This window comes from Pelobates fuscus, chromosome 2 (genome assembly GCF_036172605.1).
Source record: "Pelobates fuscus isolate aPelFus1 chromosome 2, aPelFus1.pri, whole genome shotgun sequence".
Classification (NCBI taxonomy): Eukaryota; Metazoa; Chordata; class Amphibia; order Anura; family Pelobatidae; genus Pelobates; species Pelobates fuscus.
In genome coordinates this window covers 420,254,872-420,273,143 of record NC_086318.1, presented here as the reverse complement: position 1 = coordinate 420,273,143, position 18,272 = coordinate 420,254,872, and the positions used below count along the sequence as shown (strand labels likewise).

Sequence of the window (18,272 nt, the reverse complement as noted above, 5' to 3'; positions counted from 1 at the left end):
GCACTAGCAGCCACTACACCAGTGCACTTAAGCATGGAGTCACTGGTAGGCGGGAACTCGTGATGCACAGGCAGCCAAATATGGATGCTATTATCGTAGTCTTTTTCTGCTCTGCAAACAGTAAAATGGTAAAAGAAAAAAGGTAATAAAAGAAAAATGGCGAAAACATTGACATTTTTAATTGCTTGCAATCTAGTTAGAATGGGCAGACTGATTTTGCAGGAGGCAGAAAAAAAACAAAACTAAAATAAACTTGATTTTGTCATGATATGTAGATTTTAACGCTGTTGTGCATTAGCTACAATAATGCATTGCAAACTTTGTGGGGACTACAGTTCATCTGTGGAGCACTATTCCTGGCACAAGAAGCAAGATAAAAGTTCCAAGGGTGGCTGTTCTAATTAGTTCTTGCATTTCCACATTAGCAAATATTAAGACATGACATCATACCTCGTGTCTGAAATACACACTGCATGGTTTCTTTTTCTTTCTTTCTTTCCCAACAGTTAGAAAACTGGTACAAACACAGAAATGCAGGACATGCACCAGTGCCAATGTCTCTTGACGAACAAGGCCCAAAACAATACAGTTAAATAAAGTTTTTCACAGAGTCTTGATGTTAAAACATTTCTATATGTTAGAGAGTCTATTTCCATATATACATATTAAAAATGTTTATAAGTAAAATGTTAATTTACATTTGCTTTGCTTAATGTGATATACAGATGCATTTGTTACAAACTCTAGGTAGTTAATCCTATTATTTAGGTAAGAAAATGGTAACAAAATATTTCCAATGTATTACACCAAAGTAAATAGAAACTTTGAAATATAAATTATAAACAAACTGTGCACCTCAACTACATACCAATAGTAAACAAAAAAAATATCACTGATGTAGGAATATGTGATCATAGACAAATTAAACATTCCTGTACAAAACTGATGTTTTGTCCATTCGTTTTTCATTAAATCTGCATATTTCTATCAGGCATAGAAAATAAGTTCAGGGATTTGTCCTCCTTGGACACCTGTCCCATTTGTGCTATCAGAAGAGCATTGAAATTGTACAGTTACTTTTCCACACTGCACTTCAGTCATTCCTTCTTGTCCAAAGTAGCTCAGCTCGTTGCCATCGAGAATAACACTGGCTGTGTAGAAAGTGTCTGGTTCAATTTGAACTGGATACTCAAACCAAACTGGGAAAGTGTTGCTAGATCCATCTGAAAAATATTTGCTTAGATTCTGTCCTAGAATTACACCCTGGCGTTTCAGTTCAATTTTTGCACTGTATTCAGCTGACCCACAACTTGAACCATAGAGACCAAATCCTGCGATAAATACCCTTTTATCCACAGCAAACTGAATGCTGTCACAACGACCTCTGTAGCGCCACTGGTTGCTACGATAGGCGCACGATTGGAAGCGGTGGCATCTTTGAGGAACCAAACCTTTCCTGGGATTGCTAACGAACTCTAAATCTGGTTTCTTAGCTGCTGTATACCAGAGAAAAATGTCATTTGTTTCATTTAGTGTCAAAACTCCTGACTGTGCAGCTCCATTTGCAAAATCATCCAATGCCATGGTGGGGATCCGAATTAAGTAGAGGGCTTTGCCAAGGACCTTTCTCTTGTTCTCTATAGTAGGAGTTAATTCTTGACGCTGACATTCGACTTCAGCCCAACAAAGGGCTGCTTCAAAGACAACAATTTCTTTGGCGTTTAAAGTCTCTCTTTTAAGGATACTTTCAAGCGTCTGAAAGTCAATGTCGCAAAAGCCTTCGCTTTTCAAAGCAAGTTCCGCCTGTGCATCAATCACTTCCCAACACCTCTGGGTCAAATCAGGTTCTTCAAACAAGCAGCTTTGAGAGAGTAGAACACAAGCATTCTTTGCACTGAGACTAGTTTCTAGGAAGTTAACACATGCTCTGGCAAGGTGAGGAACAATATATTTTTTAGCAGCATACAGTGTTGCCAAAACCGTGTCAGCAGCCAAGTCGATTTCATCGCAATATAAATACCTGCAAAAAAAAAAAAAAAAGAGGGGGGGTGGGGGGAATAAAAATAATATAAAAAGTTAATTATTTTATTTGCCCCTTTTGCAATTTAATAATGTTCATACATACAGATTCCATCCCCTTACTACATCCTTAGGATCCTTAAAATTAAAAGCCGTAGAAGGTTCTATAAAATTATTGTCACCTACCAAGCTTGCCTATACAATAGAGTCTCTGTTTTATTAGTTAGGATACGGACATTAGCTTCAGTTATATTACCATAACAGCACAAATTCTTACAGTATAAATACATACTGGTGTGACTGTGACAAAGATTAAGTATAAGGTATGTTCCAGTTCATTTTAGCAATGCAGGCTTGTCATACTTTGGAATTTCTACGCACAATTCAATCAGTAAACAAAATGAATTTGAACATCATGTACAAGATGATCTTTTTTTTATGCACTCTAAAATCTAAAAATATATTTATGCACCAAAGATTCACCCTGGGCTTGTCATTACTCTTTCCATAATAAGTCCTGACTTTTTTCAAAATGTTAGTAGCTAGGGGAAAATCTACTCTAGTTCACTAAATTAATCAATTTATTAGTTACAATTATATCAATATGAAATGTCATAGCCTTGAATTTAAACTGTGCTAGCCTAATATACTTTGATGAAATAGGTGATGTAGAATAACTGCATTTACAGAATATCTGCCAAACACTATTATATAGGAATAATGCTTACTTCAGCATAGCAAGAAAAGCTGCAGGTTCAACATCTGGTATACGAATTTCATCTTTGTCCTCAGCAAGCTCTCCGTAAAACATAGCATGAAACACTGAGCTTCCAACAGCTAAAACATACTGAAGGAAAAAGGGAAGCTTAAAAGATGATCGCAATAGAATCACATATCATGAAAGCAAAGTATTACCTAAAAACAAGCTAAAAAACAAAACAAAAAAAAAACCAAGAAAAATAAAAGAAACATTCAGCTCAACAACAACTAAAATGTTCATTTTACAAAGACAGCAAAATGTATTTTGAAGCTATATATGAAAAGGATATGTTATAAAACAGTAATATCAGCACTTCAATTGCTGGAAAACTAGAACTTACTTTGTGTCCTGGTAAGCGCTGGGTCCCACCTGGTGGTCCCACCACAAAATGAACATCTGCCATCAATTCATTGTTGAACATTATAGCATTTCTAAAACACAGGAAAATGATTGCAGGTAAAATACAAATTTCTTATAAACACTAAGCATAGGTTAGAGGGGGGTGGGGGGGAGAATATATAGAACAGTTTATATTGGAAAGAACAGTGTTAAAAGTAGCACACCCCAGCTTACCTTTCTCTAATAGTCCCATAAAGTCCCTGCCAGTTCGGGGATGGGATGGTGTTGTTATTATTGAGATTTTGCTGGTGATATTGTTGAGCTGAGTTTGAATTGCTGTTTGCCGGTTTCTTATTAGGGAATATCTCAGCAGCCATCTTCTTCTTCTTTTTGGTTTTTAAGGTGATTATTTCATAGCAAACTGGAGGCAACTTGCTGCTGCTGCTGCTACTGCTACTGCTACAGCTGTTACTTGGGCTCACCTTTTTGGGGCCTTTTTTCGATCGGTTCTTTACAGTTTCTGGAAGCATTAAAAAAAAAGTAAGACATTTCATGTTCTTCCCTTTGGCATCGACCATCAGTAATTTAGTCTGTGCAGTCGTGCAGTCGTGCAGCTTAAAGTGTTCACAATATTCTGAAATAACCAGTTATCCAAAATGTATTTAAAAAAAAAAAAAAACACACAAAACAAAAACTGAAATGTTGCTTTTACAAAAAAAAGTGAAAGTGACCTTTTCTAATTGCAGGAAAATCAAAAACAGAGTTCAAGTTTGATCCAGCACTTGATGTGATAAATATGTTCCTAACATGTCTCCTATTTTGTTTGCTCGCAAAGTTCCATTTAGATTCAATGCTGCTCAGTTATCTGCCGTGCAACGTTGCAAACGAGAGCATATAACGATCTGTATTACTAAGATTGAACTAGGTTAACAAGATCCGATTCTGCTTAAAGCAAAGATAGCCTGCTCACTGACTCAAGTCGGGTGCTGAATGGATCTGAACAGAGTAGAGATTGCAGCCTTGCAGATGGTGTCAGGCAGTCAATAGCTTTAAGCCAATAGCTGGAGCCACAGATAACGATTGGACCCAGCATCACAGAGACTGTCTGTGATATGCACTGCATTTTTGTTAAAGGGAAAATGATATAATACAGGTTTCTTCTTGGAAAGTAATTAAGATGTGAAAATAGTAACGTGATGCAGGCAAGCACCAATTAACCTTTCTATTGCCAGGGTGTTAAAAGATACACTGCCAAGCCTTTTTGGCAGCCAAGCAGTTAAACTCAGCCAATCACTATATATTTTAGTTTGTAGCTCACAGTCTGTATTGGTAAGAGAATTAAAATACAACCCTTTGCTGCAGCTATTGGCTTAAAGCGATTGACTTCCTGTCAGCATCTGAAAAGCTGCAATCTCTACTCTCTTCACATCCATCTAATTACTTTCTAAGCAAACACACATGCACACAGCTTAAAATTCTCATAGAAACTACACTGAGAGAAAATTATCATAGAAACTACACTAGTATCCCTACCTCCCTCCAACTGGCTAGTAATTTTTTTTTCTGACTGTTATTCATTTGTGAGATTATGCCAGGCATGTCAGTGTCAGTGTTCCACCCAAGAAGTGGAAAAAGGACTAGCCCACTTTAAAATGTGTGTATGGCAAGTAGAAATGTTATTTATAAAAAAAAAAAAAAAAAAAAAATTAAGTCAGAGAGACTTGTTTCAAACATGTTATGCAGTCAAACACAAAGGTTTTTGTACAGATTACAGAGCACGGTAAAATGATGAGGTCAATGCACTAGATTTAATCCATCCGTGTTTCAGCTAACATAATGGTCTCTGACAGGAGTTCCAAATTACTAAACTCGGCTAATTAAGCCAATAGCTGCTCCAAACACATGCTTACATTTGTAAGAAGGAAAAAAAAAAAGTATAAAACAGGTTTCTTGAAGTAACAAGACACAGAAAGAGTAAAACCTCCCTTCCATTTCATATACGTTAATGTTGTATTACATCATGATTTATTTAACATATGTTATATTTATTGCAAAGCAGGAAAACAATACAGGTAATTACCTTCACTGTCACATTCTCTGTGCATATTATCTACAGACACAATGGAATATGTAAAAAAAATATAATAATCAAACTGCTGAGAGATCAGTGGCAATATGTCTGCTATTTTTTAAAAATACAAGCTTTGAAGGGGCATATTTGAATTGATGAGCTGCTAAACCACAGACTCCGCATCAAAATGACAAGTTTGTCCCACCTGGAGTCAGCTGAAACAACTACAACCATCAGTGCTCCTATCACCACTGGACTGGGACCACACTGCTCTCACTGTCAGCAATGTGAGGAAAAGTGGGCTATTAGACCAACCCACTGATGGATAAGATGTGAAAACCTACACCTGCTCGAGTACTACTACAACAGGAGACCCAATGAGAGGGACGACGTGAAACTTATGTGAAAACTTTGGATGAATAAAAGGTCAACGTCCATACTAATGGAAAACAAGCTACACAACTTTTGAGCATAGTCACATCTGTATCTTAAGACAAGAAGGAGAAGAAGGAGCCGAAAACTGCTGAACTGGAGGTGAATTAAATTTGTCACGCTAAGTGTAGCTCAAAGCGAATATATCATCACTATTGCCATATTTAAAAGGAATACTCCGACTCCAGTCACCAAAACAACTTCATCCAAATTACGTTACATAGGCTGATAAGAGATATGCGTCCATCAGCTTCAGCCTTTGCTGTTCATCAAAAAAAAAAGGCCAAAAAAACACACACACAAAAAAAAAATATTTGAAGCGCTTTCTAATTTTGTAACAAACTATGTAAAAAAAAAAATCTTCTTGACTCCAGAATGGCAGTCAGATCACTGCTTTGATCTAGAAGTTGTTACACCACAAATTAAAAATTATATACATGAATAACATGTTTTTACAAGTAAGTTGCCATGGATGCTCCCTCACCTTGTAGGGTTAAACTGTACTAAAAAAGGTTTAACCCCAATGGCTGCCCTCAGCACCGGATCTCCAGTTCTCCCAGGGGCACCTGGCCTCTGAAACAGAGTGGAGTGCCTCCATGCAGGGGCGTACCATTTTCCCCCTACTTTAAGTTCTCTCTTCAATTCCTGGGTTAACGGACCATTAAAGTCACTCAGAACCACTCCAACTGAATAAAGTGGCCTGGGTAGTATGATCCTTTATGTAAACATTGCAGCTTTGGATCGATTCCATGCTTTCCTATGGTGAGATCTGATACATGTGCTACACTCTCAAGAGATGCTCATCAGGACCCCAATGCTACTCTGTGAGGAGCATTGCACTAGTCATTGGCACAGGAGGCCATGCCTGCTCCATTACACTGTGGGTGGAGAAAAGGTAAGCAGCACTAAGGGAGCCTTATGCTAAATGGGGGAGGGGAAACACATATAAACAAAAGGGACAGGGACAGTAAAGCATTAGTACCAAAGATTTGTCTTCTTAATAATTGAGTGTTCCTTTGATTCCTTCCAATAACCATTTTATTTTAGTGTTTCCACAGGAATCATGCTTTTCTTTTCCTGCACATGTTAATTTAGGAAGAATAGTATACCTTTGCATTCACCCCTGCCGCACTTGTTTAACCCCTTAAGGACCAAACTTCTGGAATAAAAGGGAATTATGACGTGTCAGACATGTCATGTGTCCTTAAGGGGTTAAAAAACAATCAACAGCTCTACGCTAACCTCAATTTATTCTGTGATACTTTATAATACACATGTAATTGTGACTAAAATCTGGCGCGTATTTACATATTTTATTGGGCAGGTCATGGTTGCAAACCCTGTAATGCAACTGCATTATATGATCCTTTGGATAACTCGCATAATTCGATGGAACAACTCCTTCCCCGGAGTTGCTGGGTGACACTACATTCTAGGTTCCATAATTCACAGGATGACTATCTCTACGAATTATAAGTATTAATGCAGGGAGAATATGTTTTTATTTCATGTAATTTCTCACACACACAGAATGCAACATAAAGGCCTAACTTTCATCATTGAGCATAAAACACAAATTATAAAACAAATATAGCACATTGTTTTGGCTTTCTCCCCAGAAAACCTTGTGCCGATTTCCTGCTGCAGTTTCTTCCAGTTCCCTTGTGTATAACTCACTTATGGATATAAATAAATGGAATAGAAATAAATGAACTGGACTTAGAAATGGACTCATACAGATCACACCTTCATAATGTTACATAGTTGTCAAATTATTTACAGCCAGAAAACTAACTACATGCAAAAGGTTGCTGATTTTATACATTTAAATAAAAAAAAATATTTTGAATGATTATAAATACTAAAGTAAATGTAATTGTGTAGCAATGATCGAATTAAGAGACTCAACAGACATGAAGTTATTTCATATACATACACATCTTGCTACAAAATGCCATTAAATTCCAGAACCTTTGCCAATATAAATTTTTAGAAGGTAGTCTGTAAGTCTAGATCAGCGTTTCCCAATTGGTGTTCCGCGGAACCCTAGACAAAGTTGGGGTTCCGAGTGAATTGCCCCATCCAAGATGGCCACCGCTCCCTGCTGTTCTCGGAAGGTCAGAAACAGCAGAGATCAGGCAGCCGCGATCTTATAAAGAGATCTCGAGATTGCTATACACTTATGCATGCCTGTCCTGTGTCAGCTCGCCCAGCGTCATTTAAGGTAAGAGTTCCTCCCAGCCCAGTATTCCTTCACTCTTCTCTCATCCCAGCATTCATTTACTCATATTCCCTCCCTGCATTCTTTTACTCTTCTCTCCTTCATTATTCTCCCATTCCTCTTTCCCCTAGTGTTAAGCTGCCTTACACTGACTTGGCATATTGATCCAAGTGCAATACCGAATTTAATTTGATAAATGCTCCATGTAGTTCCCTATTGTTCTCACAAGAGCAGGGGTTTGACCTTTGGTTGAAGTGAGGCTTGCTTGCATAGTGACATAGTGATCATGGGAGTAGCAGCAATTTCTTCTAACTACCAAATAATAGTATCCACATGATTTTAGCAATTTTAAAATAATTTTTTATTTAAATAAAATTTTATAATATATGTGAATTTTTTTTTTTTCTCTGCGTACTATCAATAGAAATCTGTGATATACCAAAAAACATTTTCATTCTAAGAGCTGTTAACAAAACAGCGTCCTTTGGTGAAATCTGTAGTAAAGTGTTCTCTTTACTCCAAGATTGAGCAAAAATCCTGCTTATGTTCATTTCTTTCTAAGAGCTTTATAAAAAAAGAAAAACATCCTTTGCAGTCAGATAGTGAGACCGGTTTAAAAAAGTGTTCTAATCTTTTTGCTCCAAGACTGATCCAAAATTCTTTTTACATTAAAGGGACTCTCCAGTGCCACGAAAACAAACCGTTTTCCTGGCACTGCAGGTCCCCTCTCCCTCCCACCACCATCCCAAGTTGCTGAAGGGGTTAAAACCCCTTCAGTGACTTACCAGAGACCCCCACCGATGTCCCTCGACGCTGGGTCAGGGTCTGCCCACGCTCCTCATGCGGCGGGGGAGACCTATTGCGCATGTGCGACCGCCGGCAGGGGAGACCTAAGCGTGTGCGCGGCAATTAGACATCCCCATAGGAAAGCATTGAAAAATGCTTTCAAATGGGGATATCAGCGACGCTGGAGGTCCTCACAAGAATTATTTGGCGCAAATAATGGCATATATAGGCGTAAATTGGAAAGATACGAAAAAAAGTTGTATAAAAACATAACAGGACAGTTTTTCTACATTACCCCATTTTTTTTTTTTTTTCCCTCCTCTTACTATGTTCAATGACAGGAACATGCAGAGCGTGTAGCAATAACTGACATAGAACAAAGCTGGAGGTATTCCTCCCATGGTAGCCTCCCAGGGGTGCCCAATATTATATGAATTAGTAGGAAGTCAATGAGAATTTCACATTTTTAGTCAGATTGAATACACTGATATTTCCTGTCCCAATGTGTTTTACACCCCACCTCCTATAGTCTGTAAGCTCGTTTGAGCAGGCGGTCCTCTTCAACCTATTGTTCCTGTAAGTTTTCTAGTAATTGTCCTATTTATAGTTAAATCCCCCCTCTCATAATATTGTAAAGCGCTACGGGATCTGTTGGCGCTATATAAATGGCAATAATAATAATAATAGATAACTAGGAGAATTTGACACACCCCCCCCCCTCCCGCCAATAAATAAATAAATAAATAAATAAAATATATTAAAAAAAAAGTGTGATTTTTTTTTTTTTGAGAAATTTCACAATTTGGTATATTTTTGCCTCAAATTGATTTTTCTAAGGTAGATTTTTTTTTACATTTATTTAAATCCCTTTTAACAGATTAAATCCCATTCTAAGCAAGTTGACAGAAATCCCACTTCCTTGGCTGCAGCTTCTATCAGTTCACAACTGCAGGTCAACACAACATTCGGGGAACTACATTTCCCATGATGCTCACCAAGCCGAACATCTGGCGGAGGATCACGGGAAATGTAGTCCAGACAGAAAAAAAAATTAAATAAATAAAGCACAACCCGCCAGAATCACAGCATTACGGGAACATCTTATTCCTCGCTCCCATACCCCCAGGAATACGAGCATTTAAGGGGCCCATTATTAACGGATTAATCAAGAAGAAAGAGAGCCGGAACTATTTCCCCACCGCCTGAGACGGCGAATTAAATGACGTCACTATATACGTATCCCTTCGCCGCCCAAGGATTTCAGCAATGCAATAATGTAAGAAAGGACGGTCACGCACCTTTCACGGAGTGCACCCGCACCCCGGCTGCCGCTACTTTTGAACTTGGGACGTTGTCCTGCGCGCGCCGGCGGCGGCTTCGCTCACGCTCGCCTCGGCGTTGCCACAGCAACCGCTTGCCCTGGATCCACTGCGGAATGGCTCAACGGACCAATTAGCGCGCGGCTAGTTGTCATGGCTGCGACTGCGTCGGCCAATCCGCTGCCTCCGCTGTATCTATATAAGTTGTAGCGGGAGGCTGCTGTGCTGTAGTGTACGGTAGAGATAGGAGGTTGCGGGAGCTCTGCTATTGGTAGATGGTGGTGGCCCGCACTCTGCACATTGGAGGGGAGGGGAGGGGATACATGCAGTTATTAATAAAGCATTCATCAAATGTAGGGGATAATGTTTGAATATGTCCAGAAATGCAATTTTTTTATGTTTATTTAAATGATGCTTATTTTTTAAATATACATTTTTTTTCACTGTTGTGATTTCACAAATTAAATAAAATGTAAATATTTAATATATATATATATATTTAAGAAAAAGCAGGTGCTACGTTTCCCTCTGTGTAATATGCTGGGTGACAAGGTGTGGAATTTTAGTCACGCGTCCTTTGTCATTCCTCGCCTCCCTATGGCATCACGCCCCTCCTGGCAGCTGTGTGTGGTGGCCTGGCAGCTCTAGTGTGGTGGATCCTCTGTGATGCTAGGAGTCCGCAAGCTGTACTGGGCATCTGCCCGATTCCATGCTGGGGCTGGGATTTCTGATGGCCGCATTTTGAAATCGCCAAGATGGCGTTACCTTAAATGAAGACTCAAAGGGACTGACATGACAGAAAAAAGTAATTTGTGCCAGTTTGGGGGGTGGGCCTAGAGAGAGGGATCAATATATAAAAATCAGCTGATGTACTCAGCCAATGAGCTAGCCTTGGGCTTATGACTTCGCTCAGGAGAGCTAACAGAAGTTTCCATCTCTTTATTGTCAGTGGTGGAGGTGGGAAGCAGTACCTGGCAGAGCCCAGGTTAGAAGTCAGATTGTTCTAAAATGGTTTAATTACCTACAATGGGGGATGTCAGGACATTCATGTCACCATAACCACTACGGTGCTCTGGATTGTTATAGTGCTCGGAGTGTTCTTTTAAAGTGACTCTGTAACCTCAACAAACAATTTCAGTATTTCATAAAGATAGAGTATTTATTTATAAAAAAAAAAAAAAAACAACTCACATTGACTGTTGGAATTTTAGTGTTATTCCAATACAGTTAAAAGATAATATAAGTAGTAGCTACTTTGTCTTATGGTAAAGCCTGAGGTTCACAAAACTTGACAACTCTCCCAGCTCTCGCTAGCAATGACTGGGAATCAGAATGACTTTATGGAGAAAGAATATGACAGTACTCAACAGGGCCAGTTTAAAGCAAGTATAACTAACTTCCATTGCGTCCCGAGCCCCTTGTGGGGATATTACCCTAGGAGGTCTTTTAAAGTGATTAATATGGACAATAATTTTGCCTTTATTACAGGAGTCCTTAAAGGATCACTATAGTGTCAGGAAAACAAATCGGTTTTCCTGACACTATAGTTGCTCTGAGGGTGCCCCCACCCTCAGGGTCCCCCTCCCATGGCGCTGAAGTGGTTAAAACCCGTTCAGCAACTTACCTTATTCCAGCGCCGGGCTCCCTCGGCGCTGGTGACCTCTCCTTCCCTGCCGACGTCAGCTCCTTCTGCCGACGTCATCAGAGCCGAATGCGCATGCGTGGCATGGAGGCATAATGCGTTCTGCGTGATGGAGGCATAAAATGCCTCCAGCGTCGCAGATGCGCCTCTAGAGGCTGTCTTAACCCTGCAATGTAAACGTAGCAGTTTCTCTGAAACTGCTATGTTTGCATCTGAAGGGTTAAAACCTGAGGGACATTGCGCCCAGACCACTGCATTGAGCTGAAGTGGTCTGGGCGACTATAGTGTCCCTTTAATACAGCCAATCCTCTTCCTATGTTGCCATCAGTCCCGATAAGATTTGTCTCATTATATGGAAAAGCATTAAGTATCCTCTGTACATGCACAGCAATTGTCACAATACACCATTCCAGTGTTTCTCTGTAAGCGCTGGATGCACGCGGCGTCCCTTGTTAGTGTACTTTGCATGCTGATGCCGGACAGTAAACTTATTTATTTAGGGAATCTGTGCGTTCAAGTAACCACTAGTGGCTTATTGCAGAACCCATTTTTTGTCAATGTGTGGCAGTGGTCAGATCTTCCACTGCCTCATCCTGTCTCTTACTATGATGGAAACGTGTATTATCTTACGCAATGCGCGGAAGATCCCGGTGCCCTGTCATTACGCAAGCTTGAGATTATTTAAAGACAGCTTGCTTTTCAATAATCAAAAACCTGCGTTTCGTAATATAGTGACATCAGCAAGTGATGCCAGCAGGAGCTTAAAGGGACACTATAGTCACCTGAACAACTTTAGCTTAATGACGCAGTTTTGGTGTATAGAACATGCCCCTGCAGCCTCACTGCTCAATCCTCTGCCATTTAGGAGTTAAATCCCTTTGTTTATGAACCCTAGTCACACCTCCCTGCATATAACTTGCACAGCCTTCCATAAACACTTCCTGTAAAGAGAGCCCTATTTGGGCTTTCTTTATTGCAAGTTCTGTTTAATTAAGATTTTCTTATCCCCTGCTATGTTAATAGCTTGCTAGACCCTGCAAGAGCCTCCTGTATGTGATTAAAGTTTAATTTAGAGTTTGAGATACAATTATTTAAAGGGAAACTCCAGTGCCAGAAAAACGATCCGTTTTTATGGCACTGGAGGGTCCCTCTCCCTCCCACCCACCAATCCCCGGTTACTGAAGGGGTGAAAACCCCTTCAGTCACTTACCAGGGGCAGCGACAGGTCCCACGTCGCTGCTTCCTCCTCCCCCGCCGCTCCTCCTTCTGGTTACGTCGGCCGGTGGGCGAGACTGATCTCGCCCGCCGGCCGAGGAGACCTAATGCGCATGCGCGGCAATGCCGCGCATGCGCATTAGCGCACCCCATAGGAAAGCATTGAAAATGAATTTCAATGCTTCCCTATGGGGAATAGAGCGACGCTGGAGGTCCTCACACAGCGTGAGGACGTCCAGCGACGCTCTAGCACAGAAAACCTGTGCTATGAAGCAGGAAGTGTCCTCTAGTGGCTGTCTAATAGACAGCCACTAGGGGAGGACTTAACCCTGCAAGGTAAATATTGCAGTTTTAAAAAAACTGCAATAATTACACTTGCAGGGTTAAGGGTAGTGGGAGTTGGCACCCAGACCACTCCAATGAGCTGAAGTGGTCTGGGTGCCTGGAGTGTCCCTTTAAGGTAAATTACATCTGTTTGAAAGTGAAACCTGTTTTTTTTTCATGCAGGCTCTGTCAATCATAGCCAGGGGATGTGTGGCTAGGGCTGCATAAACAGAAACAAAGTGATTTAACTCCTAAATGACAGTGAATTGAGCAGTGAAATTGCAGGGGAATGATCTATACACTAAAACTGCTTTATTTAGCTAAAGTAATTTAGGTGACTATCAGGGCCGTCTTTAACATGGGGCAAACGGGGCAGCTGCCCCGGGCCCAGTTGATCCTGGGGGGCCCAGAGCAGCTGCTCTGTGGGCCCCGCAATTTGCAAAGCCCGTATGGACCGGGCGGTGCGGCTCCCACACACTGAGGAGGCTCCCCGGGTGGCCCATGCACTAAGGGCCACCAGGGGAGCATGTGTCAGCAGGGGCCCGGTCGGGCGCTGTGGCACTTAAACAGCGCGACCAGGCCCCTTCCTGTTCTGCAGCCAGCTGGGAGGAAGTGACGTCACTTCCTCCCACCGGAGATAATAGCCGCACGGGAGGAGGAAGGCAGGGAGGAGGGGAGTTCCAGAGGAGAACTCCCATCTGCCTCAGCCTGCCACTAGACCAGGGAAACCACCCTCCAGGAAAAGGTAAGAACCTGGAGGGTGGCTAAATGTATGTCAGTATGTCTGTGTGTGTGTGTGTGTGTGTATGTCAGTATGTCTGTGTGTCAGTATGTGTGTGTGTCAGTATGTCTGTGTGTGTGTGTGTCAGTATGTCTGTGTGTGTGTGTCACTATGTCTGTCAGTGCATGTGTCTGTGTGTGTATGTATGTAAGTCTGTGTGTGTGTGTCAGTATGTCTGCCAGGATATATTTGTGTGTCGGTGTATGTGTGTGTCAGTATGTATCTGTGAATGTTTTAATATCTGTCTGTGTGTATGTGCCAGTACGTCTGTCTGTGTGTATGTCAGTATGTCTGTGTGTGTGTGTGTCAGCATGTCTGTGTGTGTGTGTGTCAGCATGTCTGTGTGTCAGTATGTCTGTGTGTGTGTGTGTGTGTGTGTGTATGTAAGTATGTCTGTGTGTGTGTGTATGTGTGTGTCAGTAGGCCTGTGTGTGTGTCAGTATGTCTGTCAGTGTATGTGCCTGTGTGTGTATGTACGTCTGTGTGTGTGTCAGTATGTCTGCCAGGATATATTTGTGTGTCAGTGTATGTGTGTGTCAGTATGTATTTGTGAATGTTTTAATGTCTGTCTGTGTGTATCTGCCAGTACGTCTGTCTGTGTGTATGTCAGTATGCCTTTGTGTGTGTGTCATTGTGTATGTCAGTATGCCTGTGTGTGTGTGTCAGTATATCTGTCAGCGTATGTGTTTGTGTGTGTGTCAGTATATCTGTTAGTGTATGTGTCTGTGTATGTATGTATGTCTGCCAGTATATATTTGTGTGTCAGTGACTGTGTGTGTCAGTATGTATCTGTGAATGTTTTAATGTCTGTCTGTGTGTATCTGCCAGTACGTCTGTCTGTGTGTATGTCAGTATGCCTTTGTGTGTGTGTCAGTGTGTATGTCAGTATGCCTGTGTGTGTGTGTCAGTATATCTGTCAGCGTATGTGTTTGTGTGTGTGTCAGTATATCTGTTAGTGTATGTGTCTGTGTATGTATGTATGTCTGCCAGTATATATTTGTGTGTCAGTGACTGTGTGTGTCAGTATGTATCTGTGAATGTTTTAATGTTCTGTGTGTGTTTGTGCCAGTACGTCTGTCAGTGTGATTGCGGGTTGGGCGTAATTGGGGGGTGAGGCGGTGGGAGGGACAGGGCCGAGGGGGCCCACGAAAATACATTGCCCAGGGTCCTAATCATATTATAGACGGCCCTGGTGACTATAGTGTTCCTTTAAAATCTGGGAAAAAGTAAAAGACTGCGGTGCTGAAGATTGAGAGGTTTAGGTAAGTATAATTGTTCCTCTCTTCACCCTGGGTGCCACATTGGAATCAGACCTGTCACCTTGCAGGATTTTGTCAAAAGTGCAAATCCCAAAATATTTAAGGTTTCACTATATCGGAATTGAAGAATAGTTTTGCTATTTGGAGTTTAGTGAATATGCCTCTTAATATTATTTTCAGGCCTCAGAAACACATATTTGTGAAACATAGGGGATTTTTTTTAGTAGTTAATCAAGCTATATCTACTTGAACCATTACAATAAACACTCAAATCTAGTGCTTTGTTCAAAACAATCTTGACAAATAACACTTTTGATGTGATAAAGGTAATCATTTACAGCGTCAAAATAATTTACTAATGCCAAATCAACATTTCCTAAGTGACAAGAGTTCCTACATCGAGCCTTGATTTAAGAGTAGTGAAGGATCCATAATCTTATGGGCCTCATGATACCAGCAACAGAAAGCAATAAAGCAGCCACTCTGATTAATTATTGAGTGCTTTGCTATGCCATTTCTTCTCAAAAGCTATCTCCATGCAAAAAGGAATATGTTTACTAGTGATGTACTGAACTGTTTGCTGGCGAATAGTTCCCGGCGAACATAGCGTGTTCGCATTCGCCACGGCGCGCGAACACATGCGCGGTTCGATCCGCCCACTATTCGTCATCATTGAGCAAACTATGACCCTGTGCCTCACAGTCAGCAGACACATTCCAGCCAATCAGCAGCAGACCCTCCCTTGCAGACCCTCCCACCTCCTGTACAGCATCCATTTTAGATTAATTCTGAAGCTGCATTCTTAGATAGAGGAGGGAAAGTGTAGCTGCTGCTCATTTGATAGGGAAATGTATAGCTAGGCTAGTGTATTCAGTGTCCACTACAGTCCTGAAGGACTCATCTGATCTCTGCTGTAAGGACAGCACCCCAAAAAGCCCTTTTTAGGGCTAGAACATCAGTCTGCTTTTTTGTGTGTAATCTAATTGCAGTTGCCTGCCAGCTTCTGTGTCAGTCTCACAGTGGATACTGTGCCCACTTGCCCAGTGCCACCACTCATATCTGGTGTCACAATAGCTTGCATTTAAAAACAAACATTTTTTTTTCACTGTAATAGATTGAATAGCAGTTAGTTGTCTGCAAGCGTCTGTGTGTCAGGCCTACAGCGTGTACTCTGCCAACCTCTGCCACTGCACAGTGCCACTCTTATCTGGTGTCACAATAACGTGCATTTAAAAACAAAATTTTTTTTTTCACTGTTATAGATTGAATAGCAGTTAGTTGTCTGCAAGCGTTTGTGTGTCAGGCCAACAGCGTGTACTCTGCCAGTGCACAGTGCCACTCAAATCTGGTGGCACAATAGCGTGCATTTAAAACCCCAAAAACTTGTTTTTCACTGTAATAGATTGAATAGCAGTTAGTTGTCTGCAAGAGTCTGTGTGTCAGGCCAATAGCGTGTACTCTGCCAACATCTGCCAGTGCACAGTGCCACTCATATCTGTTGTCACAATAGCGTGCATTTAAAACCCAAAAACTTTTTTCACTGTTATATATTGAATAGCAGTTAGTTGTCTTCAAGCGGGTGTGTCAGGCCTACAGCGTGTACTATGCCAACCTCTGCAAGTACACATTGCCACTCATATCTGGTGTCACAATAGCGTGCATTTAAAACCAAAAAACTTTTTTCGCTGTTATAGATTGAATAGCAGTTACTTGTCTTCAAGCGGGTGTGTCAGGCCTACAGCGTGTACTCTGCCAACCTCTGCAAGTGCACATTGCCACTCATATCTGGTGTCACAATAGCATGCATTTAAAACCAAAAAACTTTTTTCACTGTTATAGATTGAATAGCAGTTACTTGTCTTCAAGCGGGTGTGTCAGGCCTACAGCGTGTACTCTGCCAACCTCTGCAAGTGCACATTGCCACTCATATCTGGTGTCACAATAGCGTGCATTTAAAACAAAAAAAACTTTTTTCACTGTTATAGATTGAATAGCAGTTACTTGTCTTCAAGCGGGTGTGTCAGGCCTACAGCGTGTACTCTGCCAACCTCTGCAAGTGCACATTGCCACTCATATCTGGTGTCACAATAGCGTGCATTTAAAACCAAAAAACGTTTTCCACTGTTATAGATTGAATAGCAGTTAGTTGTCTTCAAGCGGGTGTCAGGCCTACAGCGTGTACTCTGCCAACCTCTGCAAGTGCACATTGCCACTCATATCTGGTGTCACAATAGCGTGCATTTAAAACAAAAAAAACTTTTTTCACTGTTATAGATTGAATAGCAGTTAGTTGTCTTCAAGCGGGTGTCAGGCCTACAGCGTGTACTCTGCCAACCTCTGCAAGTGCACATTGCCACTCATATCTGGTGTCACAATAGCGTGCATTTAAAACCAAAAAACTTTTTTCACTGTTATAGATTGAATAGCAGTTAGTTGACTTCAAGCGGGTGTCAGGCCTACAGCGTGTACTCTGCCAACCTCTGCAAGTGCACATTGCCACTCATACCTGGTGTCACAATAGCGTGCATTTAAAACCAAAAAACTTTTTTCACTGTTATAGATTGAATAGCAGTTACTTGTCTTCAAGCGGGTGTTTCAGGCCTACAGCGTGTACTCTGCCAACCTCTGCAAGTGCACATTGCCACTCATATCTGGTGTAACAATAGCGTGCATTTAAAACAAAAAACTTTTTTCACTGTTATAGATTGAATAGCAGTTACTTGTCTTCAAGCGGGTGTGTCAGGCCATAGCGTGTACTCTGCCAACCTCTGCAAGTGCACATTGCCACTCATATCTGGTGTCACAATAGCGTGCATTTAAAACCAAAAAAACTTTTTTCACTGTTATAGATTGAATAGCAGTTACTTGTCTTCAAGCGGGTGTGTCAGGCCTACAGCGTGTACTCTGCCAACCTCTGCCAGTGCACATTGCCACTCATATCGTCTCACAGTAGCTTGCACGCATAGTACCACTAATCCCCCAAAAAAATGACAGGCAGAGGCAGGCCACCCCGCAGGGGCCATCGTGGACGTGGTGCTGCGATTCCCTTTTTCCCTAGAATAATGCCCAATTTTCAGAGGCCACGTACCCTGAACTTGAAAAGT

The 18,272-nt window shown here is 41.3% G+C and overlaps 1 protein-coding gene across 2 annotated transcripts; it reads right to left on the bottom strand.

The window, feature by feature from the left end:
* Positions 1-583: 583 nt before the first annotated feature.
* Positions 584-9,981, bottom strand: BTBD3 (BTB domain containing 3). Of its 2 annotated transcripts, XM_063444028.1 has the most exons (5): positions 9,927-9,981; positions 3,353-3,638; positions 3,120-3,210; positions 2,748-2,866; positions 584-2,020 (listed from the first exon to the last, which is right to left on the bottom strand). In XM_063444028.1, the coding sequence occupies exons 2-5, from the start codon at positions 3,493-3,495 to the stop codon at positions 988-990; spliced, it is 1,386 nt and encodes a 461-aa protein (XP_063300098.1). In that variant the 5' UTR covers positions 3,496-3,638; positions 9,927-9,981; the 3' UTR covers positions 584-987. The 2 variants fall into 2 exon arrangements, with proteins under 2 accessions (XP_063300098.1, XP_063300097.1); XM_063444027.1 differs by lacking the exon at positions 9,927-9,981 and having other exon boundaries at positions 3,353-4,218.
* Between the last annotated feature and the right edge of the window lie 8,291 nt (positions 9,982-18,272).

What these genes read in the sequence shown, in the direction of transcription:
- BTBD3 (XM_063444027.1), bottom strand. Translation starts at nt 3,696, where the DNA reads ATGGTCGATGCCAAAGGGAAGAACATGAAATGTCTTACTTTTTTTTTA. An exon ending in AGCGCTTACCAGGACACAAA is followed by an intron (nt 2,867 to 3,119) that starts GTAAGTTCTAGT and finishes TTTTTCCTTCAG; the next exon opens with TATGTTTTAGCTGTTGGAAG. An exon ending in GCTTTTCTTGCTATGCTGAA is followed by an intron (nt 2,021 to 2,747) that starts GTAAGCATTATT and finishes TTTTTTTTGCAG; the next exon opens with GTATTTATATTGCGATGAAA.